Source organism: Leuresthes tenuis, unplaced genomic scaffold (assembly GCF_036924035.1).
Source record: "Leuresthes tenuis unplaced genomic scaffold, fLeuTen1.0.hap1 SCAF_10, whole genome shotgun sequence".
Classification (NCBI taxonomy): Eukaryota; Metazoa; Chordata; class Actinopteri; order Atheriniformes; family Atherinopsidae; genus Leuresthes; species Leuresthes tenuis.
Window position 1 is genome coordinate 31,314,800 of NW_027325364.1, and position 9,203 is coordinate 31,324,002.

Here is a 9,203-nt window from a genome sequence, read left to right on the forward strand (position 1 = left end):
GCAATGTAAAACTCCCTCTTTGTTGTTCCCAGAAGTTAAGAAAAGAGATGTACTGCCCTCAGCGTTGGCTTATACGGGTAATTTATATACGTTTCATCCACAGGGGTACAGGTAAGAATGTGGGTACACTCATGTCAGATAATTGTCAAGAATCCATCTATTGTCACTCAGGACGCAGGTAACTACTCAGCATCTTGGTTTCGGAACCAGACATCCATGAGAGCAGACCTCTGGTGGCTGTGTGGGGATATGAAACTGAGGTCCGTCCTTCTGCCTAACTGGCAGCTGCACAATAGCCCAACTACAGATGCCTTTCCATCTGTTCCCTGTGGGGGACTTTAAGGCCTTGGGTGAGAAGCTGCAACGTCTCAAGCGTTCAACTGCGTCTGGAGGTTCATTTGACAACAGAGTGTACCTGGATAGCATTGGAGTTCTGAGTCCCAGATGAATTTAAAGCTAGAAATCAAGTAACTTCAGTTTAAATCTTTTCTTTTCTGGTGGGCAACAATAAATAAAAATGTTATTGAATAAATTACATCTACAAGGCATTGCTGAACAATTGAAATGTTTGGAACTTTTTCCTGTTCCTCTATTCCTAACAATACTTCCCCAGATGGCAGCATCATCAAGAGGGACTCGCATCACTCTCTGCAGAGCTGATAGAAAACTCAGGGATCAAAGACCCCTTCACTGACATGATGGAGATGTGGTTTGGTTTCTGTCTGTTGTCACAGCCATAGTAGTCACCTGTGCTTGATGTTGTGTCACATGCTTGAGAGGACTGTCCCAAAGACTGATTGAAACCACCCTTACCTGCATAATGTATCAACAGGTAGAGGGTGATGATGACAACGAGCTACACGTGGATGATGGAGACGATGATACAGATAACGTTTAAAGTTAAAGTACTTTGAATGACCCCGAGTGAATTCTCAATGAATTGTTTATGATTATTTTTGCATTCATATGAAAGACCAATGGACATGGGAATTGGACCTAATAAAAGGTAATTCCTGAATGTAGAGCATTGTAAAGATGATATGTTGGTTTTTCCTGCTAACATTTGTCCACAGGTTAAATTAACTGCATCAGCAGCAGAACCACTACAGGACTCAAAGTCAGGTAACTGACCAGGTTTCTGGAATTCTGGAATTCCCATCATACCAAGATGATGGTGGAACAATCACAGATTTTTATCCACATGTGTACAAAAGGGTGGACGGCGAAGCTAAGCACTCCAACTGAATGAAAAGCTGATTTGAAGAGTTCATTCCACCAAGTAACGTTTAACAATCTACAGCCTTCAACCACTGTATGGCTGAATTATGTCCTGAAATGTCCTAAAAGAGGATTAGTTAGGGAATAAGAGGTGGTAAAGACCTCTTCCTGGAAGTGAAGTGCTAGTAACCTCTCCTTCCAAGATAACTTAGCAGTTCCAGACCCAGCCGGACTGATGTTCGGCCAGAAGCAGACGATTGCAGTGTTGGTGACGGGACTGGACTGAATAAACTGCATTACATTATTATCATTATTGTTTGACTATTCCTGATTTTCATTTGTTATTATTTTTCATTTTATTCATTTTTTCCATTCAATATCCATTTCATATTATTCATTAATTGCATTTAATCATATTTTCATTTATTTTATTATTTATTATTCATTATTCTTCTTTTCATTTAATTATTTTTTTGTTTGTGTATTCATTTTGTGTTTGCTAATCACACATATGTCCATCGCCATTCATTGGAATCAACTGTTCGGAGTGCGACCTTTGATACTGAGTGAGTGATTAAGCGGTCGGTCGCCAGGGGGAGAATGGGGCCATAGGAGAATTTTCCCGTAAATACAGCAAATGGGTTTTTCGCTCCTATGCACTGCGAACAGTAGAAAATTTCAATGTTAATGATTTTCAAGATGTATAGTTTTTACGGTGTTTAATCCCCTTTTCCTCATAGCATAAACAGGAGGGAAATGTTAGAAAAATTATATAGTTATACTATGAGAAAGGAGGCCTCCTCCTGTCTTTTGGTTCTCACAACACTGTGTAGCAAGTAAAGTGTTTTGACTGTCTGAACTCGTCTTCCCATAACATTAAATGGTTAGTAATGCCTTTTCCAATAACATTAAATGGTTAGTAATGCCTTTTCCATTAACATTACATGGTTAGTAATGCCTTTTCAGACAACTCTGAGCCAGCTTCCTGACAGGTTGTGCAGACTTGTCTCTTTCTTGCAAGAAATAAATGTTTTGTGTTCATCGTATCCAGCGACTCTGAGCCTAATTTTGAGAGAATTTTTCTGACAGGTAGAAATGGACGTGTTTCTCCACAGTACACTGTCAGTGAATAATTCCAGGTCTGGATGTTCATAAATGTCCAAATTAGTGCAGTCAAAGCAGTCCTGCAGCTGCCAGAGGAATCATCAGGTCAAGTTGTGATGGCTCTTTGTGGGGGTAAGAGCAGATTTCCTGAGAGGGGAGTAAGCAGGAATCACCAGCTTTGACGAGTTGTCAGACTGGGCTAGGTGTGTTTAGCTCTGTATCCCTTCTTGATGTTCGAATAGACCTTGTCTAGTATGTTGGCTCCTCGAGTGCTCTTAACGCGCTGGTGGAGTTTGGGAGCTGTGTGGTGCAAGTCCCCTGCAATGATGAACATGGCGTCAGGATAGCGGAGCTGCTGGATGCTAATGCTACTGTATAGGTGTCTCAGGGCTGAGTTAGCATTAGCAATGATCATCACTACAGTGGACTCCCTCAGCAGGAGAACAGTGGCTGTCCACAGTTGCTGAGCTTGTGCACCAGGGCTTGCTGATATACACACAACCCCCCCCCTCCACTCTTACCAGAGTCTGCAGTCCTGTCATAATGCTGCGTCATGTAGCCTATTAGCTTGATAGCCAAGTCCGGTATGTATGATTGAAGCCATGTTTCTGTGAACACAAGTATGCAACTATCCTTGATGATGCAGTTTGTTGTAACCTGAAGCCTCAGTTCATTCATTTTGTTACAAAGGATCCAGCGTAAGCGAGGAAAAGGCTGTGAAGTGGTGGTTTGTTTCCATAGCCTTGCTAGCGCACCAGCCCTGCAGCCTCACCTCTGCTTCCTCTCTCTGCGCCACCATGGTCGCCTGCTGATGATAAACCACAGGAAGCCAGGGATCCTTCCTATATCCACTGGGATATTGTGCAACATTGTGAGTAGAAGAATTCAGCCGTGACACTCTCATAGCAGATTCCAAACTTTAGAAGATGGTGTCGGCTGTAACAGTAGTTTGCCCAGCAGAATGTGGAACAGGCTACGTTCAGCACACACACACAAGCTGTGGAAAGTACTCTACACAAACAGGTTCAGTGTGTTCATACTGTCACAAACCCAATCACTGGATGGCTGCATGCACTAAGAGGAAACTACACACAGATGACCAGATTCTGACTCATCAACCGAGGACACGTGGACACGTGTCTGTCAGCATACTCTCAAAGAAAGTCAAGTTCAGGATTCTCACAGGTGAAAGATGCAACACACTGACACAAAACAGTTATCAGAAACTTATGCAACTTATGTGAGCTGAAATACTCCCACAAACTGTTACGCTGCTACTTCTATAACCACAAGCCAAAGCTGTTGCAGCAGTGGAGTTAGCAGACAAGTATAACAACTGTAGCATTAGTGTGGAGTTTGAATGTTGCAAAGCATGCTCAGTGGAGAATCAGCAAAAGCATTAGTTTTGATAGTCAGGTTTGACATTCTTCAAAATGCTAGTGGGACCCTGAGCAACAACACTTGCAAGAGTCAGCATCCCTTCGCATGCTGTACCAGAAGGTTTCGGTGGCTTTTCACAACTAGTTCGCAAGACAGGGACTCTGCCAGCCAAATACACTGTCAAAATAGATCCAAATGCAAAACGAGTTGTGCATCCAGTACGCAGACGGCCCACTGCACTACTAACAAGGAAGGTGTAGGGCCCTTTGTCGGGTTTGACACATATTTGGCAAAGTTTATTCCAAACCTGAGACATGAGGATGCACCTATGAAGCAGCAACTCAAAAATAATGTGAACTTTGCACGGCAACCACCTCATCAAACAGACTTTAACTAGCTGAAGGATTTGTGCTCACAGCCTTTAGTGCTAAAGTACTATGACACAGCTCAGCCTGTGGAGATATTTCGTAATGCAAGCAGCGGGGGACTTGTTGCAGTGATCCTGCAGGATAACTGTCCTGTTGCATTTTCTTTTAGCTCCCTGACGGATGCAGAAACTAGCTATACACAAATTAAAAAACAAATGCTGTCAATTATCCATGCTCTCACAAAGTTTCATCATTACATTTCTGGAAAGCAGGTCACAGTCTACACAGTCAACAAACCACTTGAGGACATTTTCATACTGGGATCCATACTGGGACCACTGCTCTCAACTCCCATGTGTGTACAAAGAATGTACATGCATCTGTGGTGCTACAAGTCGAGTGCCAAGAACCAGCTGCCAGTAAATGTCTGGGAAGCAGACACCCTTTCCACTTTTAAGATTAGATTAAAACTTTCCTTTTTGGTAAAGCTTATAGTTAGGGATGGCTCATGTGATCCTGAAACATCCCATAGTTAAGCTGCTATAGGCTTAGACTGCTGGGGGACCTCATCTGTCACACCTTTCCTCACTATGCTCTCTTTTTCCTCCGGTTTAATTTCTCAAATGATATTATGTACATGTGACATTATTGTGGTTATTAACTTGTGTTTCCCTGTTCCAACAGGTATCCTTTGAATGGTGTTATGGTGTTTTTCCCCCCTCTTTTCTGTCCTGTCTGTAATTGGCTCTACATGAATGAATTGGACTAATTTTGAAATTAATTAATTGGATTTCATTGGATTATGATTACAATGAATTGGACTCCAATTGTCTTGAATTGGACTATATTATTGAAGTGCCTTGAATTGACATTTGTTGTGATTTGGCGCTATATGAATAAACTGAAATGAATTTAATTGAAAGTACAGGAGAGGAAAGGAAATGGAGCTTCCAGACACACTATCAAGAGTTGGAAGGATTGGAGTGGAGATCAATGCTTGCAGTGAGTGAAGGACAGCTCAAAGAAGGATCTGCCAATTCTGCAGCACACAATGCAGCAAGGGTGGCCAGAGACCAGGAGAAATGTCCCTGTTGCTTTTCAGCCATACTGGGACTCAAGACAACAATTAACAGTTTCTGATGGAGCAATATAAAAAGGGCTACACGTAGTAGTGCCACCTGCTATGCAAAAACACATGTTAGAGCTTCCAGATCGGATCCATTTGTGAGTTGTAAACAGAGAGCTTGTGAAGTGCTTTCCTGGTCAGGCATGAGTGCGGAAATAGAGGACATGGTCAGAAACTGCAGCGAGTGTGCAGGCTATTAGAACAAACTGCCAAAACCAGCAGACACAGGCCTACCCTTTGAGCAAGTGGGCTCAGACATTTTTTAGTTAATTTTTGAGCACAGTAGTACTGTCACTGAAACACTGAAAGCACACTTCAGTAGACATGGCATTCCATCTGGCAAGGCGGTGGAACAAACATCGAGCACTACTTGATTACTGAACCACCTCTATCGAGTCAGTTAACTTGTTCCCTTCTCAGCTGCTGATGAGCAGAAGACCAAAGAACAAACTACCTGCTGCTCAACAGCTTCTCATCCCAAAGGCCTGTCACAGTCAAGAAACTGCTGACAACTCCTAGGTCTACCAAAAGTTCTATAAGGGCAACGAAACATCGTCTTCCTTTAGTGCCAGGAGATTAAGTCAGGATGCAGCCTCTTCCGGGCAACGCCAAACGCTTTCCAGCAGTTGTTCTTTGAGAATGTGTCGCGCCCCCAGGTCCCATATCATGAACTGTAGTGGAGTTTCATCACAACAGCCGGCATTAGCGCAAGAGTAGGGCGGTTGCAAATCAGGCCTGTCACCTTTTAAGTCAGGAGATGTGGTCTGAATGGACAGATGCTCCACGAGGTCAGGAGAGATCACCACAGGTGTGGGGCTGTAATCAACCAAATCCATTCTTATTCGACTGAAACCCTGACATTTAGGGTTTCAGTCCTGACTAATGGGAGGGGGCAACGAGTCTGACGGAAAACTCAGCTCTGACGCAATAATAGCCCATGATTACCGAAAACATACTGATATCAGCACAAGAAGGCAATTCAGGGAAAATGATCTTAATCAAACATCCCAGAGCGAGAGGAAAAAACTGCAGTACTGACAAATAAAGGGATGCTGCGGGGGTGCGTCTGCAGCTATAACATGAATAAACAACTATTAGACTAAAATACTGAAATATGTTTAATATGATATTAAAAGCCTATAATATTGAAACATTACCGTTTTTAGATGATTTTTAGAAAAATGCCATGTTTGTAGTCGAGCTGGGATACACAAACTGTTGTTTGCAAATTCTGCAGTCGCCTTTTTTCCCGCCGTGTAGTTTGGTAAAATTCTGCCACACTGCCGCTGTCTCTGACATGGATGGCAGAGGACAACTCGCTGTAAATGAAACGCTCAAAATAAAAAGAAATATTCAGCAAACCCCCGCACGTTGAATAACATGGACGTTCTTTAATCTACCTGCCTCCAGTGGGTTGGGCTAATCCAAAAAAGGGGAAAACAAGAGGGGTGATCTCTGAAGACAGGCTGCTACCTGTGGAACAGGGGGGGCTCTGAAAACACCCCACTTGGTACTTTCCTCCTGATGAAACTAACCACAGACTGTATGAAATTAACACAGCAAAATTTAAAAAATAAATAAAAATCGACCAATCAGATTTTTGGTAGACCCAGAGTGTGTCGACTAATAAGTTCACCAGTCGACTCTGACTTTACAGCCCTGCACAGGTGTCCGCTGAGGAGTCAGTTACATCAGCAACAGAACTTTCCAACTGTGGTCAGACTCAGGCTGCAGTGCCACACACTTGGCTGTGTGGCACCTGAAAGCCACCCGAAAGCCACCTGAAAGCCACCTGAAAGCCACCTGAAAGCCACCTGAAAGACTGAACTTATGACTGATCATGTGATGTGATATTAAGGGCAACTTACATCTCTGACAGTTGTTGTAACAGCTGAAGATTTTACAGAAAACTGATAGCATAGCCTATGCAAGAACAGTCATGTAAAGTTCTAGTTTAACTAGCTTTAGCACTAGCTTTAGAGGTAGTTAAACTCTAGCAGACCGATAATATCGGCCCGCTGATAAGTCGGTCGATATTGGGTATTTTCCAAACTATCGGTATCGGCATTTATAATGGCCGATAAATTTATATTTTAAAAACGGACAAAACACCCTTCAACCACGTTACGAGTGTTGCTGTTGCATAGTTTGTCCACCAGAGGGCACAACGTCCCTGTTGGCAAGCCACAAACCCTACAAACAGCTGATCCAGCCAGAGCATCACTGAAGTGTGTTCATGGTAAGTTGGCAACTGTCACGAGACATACATTGTTTGAATAACAATGTAAAGAACATCCCCATCAGCTCTCTAAACCCAAATTAGCATGACAGAATTCATAACTGCCATGTCCAGTTTTGTTGCTGTGACATAAGTCGAAAGTGAAACCGAAGATTAAGTTTTTATTGTTCATGATATAGAAACTGCGTTTGGTTGCTTAGTGCTGAGTTAGAATACCTGCTGATTAAAGAGTGTTAGGCACATCTACAGTAGTTTTTCATATTGCATATAGCTTCACTCCTTTGGATCATTGTATCACATGTGTTGGAGCAAATCATGTTGATTTTTATCGGATCATGTGAATAAAATAATGCGATGGACATTAATCACCTGATGGACATTGCCATGCCCCAGGACCCAACATTCTTTGACACTGAGGAATTTTAAGTTTACTCAAAAAAGAACAAAGTAAGAAATTGCCTACTGTTCACTGTTGCCTGCATTCAGAAACTCAGAGAGCTGTGACTGGAACACATTGGCATCTCCAAATGATTGAGGGAAGCTGTTGACTTGCTCCCTGCTAATGCTCCTGCTCCGTTTCGGATAGATTTGGGGTTTCTGCAGCCTGTATATCACTCATACTGAGAGCTCACCATGCTCCAGGTCCACAACAGCAGCTTCCAAAATCAAACGCTGTATTCAAATCAAATTTGCTTCATTTATTTCCAAATAACATTTGCCACTTTCACACAATACACGGCTTTTTATTTCTGTGAGATTATTTTACAGGCAGAGAGGCTTAAAGGAACAGAGAATATTTCTTGTATGGCGATAAGTTTTCATTTAGTGGCTTAAACGTTAAAGGTTTGGGCCTATATATGATCATATAGTGCATGTTACAGCGTGTTAGCATGACTCAAACACCAAACAGTGACAGAGCTTACGGTATCTTGAGACAGAGTCCAAAATCCTAAAAGTCCTTGACATGTAACGTTACCTTCAGGAAGTTCCACGGTCCTCGCCCGGCGGAGGGAACGGGTCAACCGGCTGAGCTGTACATTAAGCTGCTCCATCGCCCGTTCCATCATAGGTGAGCGGTCCACAGGCATTAATCTGGAAAAGAAAGCCTTGGCCGTGGGATTAATTTCTTTGTGCTGAACTTGCGTAGTTCCTGGGTGTTGTCCATTTACGCTGACATCACTTGAACCATTTCCTTGGCAGACACGCTGATTTACTGTAATATGGATTTTTCCCTCTGTCTGAACCGCCAGGGTTACTTCCCTGCTTCACACGCTTCCTGTTGTGATGACGTTCACACGCTATGCATTGTGGAATTTGTAGTTTTAATGACCATTATTCTGAGAGAACAACTGCTGTGATTTTGGACAGTTTAATCGTAATGGCTTCAGTATCCGGGTTCCATACTACTACTGATGATGTGCCGCAGCGGAAATAAGCCCCACTTCCGTGAAAGCATCTGGTCACGGGAGCGCGCAGAGGAAGGCAGTTGCTTTTTGAACGGCATGCTGACATCTGACTCAGAGACCAGGGGCCTCATGTACATAGTGTACGCACGCACAAAAAAGTGGCGAACACACTTTTTCACGTCAACGATCAGATGTACCAAGAGCGAAATGACCGTGGAAATGTGCGGTGCCTCACGCAAATTTCAGGGCTGTCGCACGCACTTTTCTACAGCGGTTGATTCTTTGGCGACACCTCGAGGTGATGTTGGGAAACTGTTATAATAAATAAATGTCAACACAATTTGTCCTCAGAATGAGTGATG

The 9,203-nt window shown here is 43.0% G+C and overlaps 1 protein-coding gene across 1 annotated transcript in view; it reads right to left on the reverse strand.

Annotated features, from left to right (window-relative positions):
• Positions 1-8,808, reverse strand: part of hace1 (HECT domain and ankyrin repeat containing E3 ubiquitin protein ligase 1) — a 67,466-nt gene extending 58,658 nt beyond the window's left edge. The window contains exon 1 of the mRNA XM_072394933.1: positions 8,412-8,808. Coding sequence (XP_072251034.1) covers positions 8,412-8,523 — 112 coding nt within the window. The 5' untranslated portion in view covers positions 8,524-8,808. The remainder of the gene's footprint in view (positions 1-8,411) is intronic.
• Between the last annotated feature and the right edge of the window lie 395 nt (positions 8,809-9,203).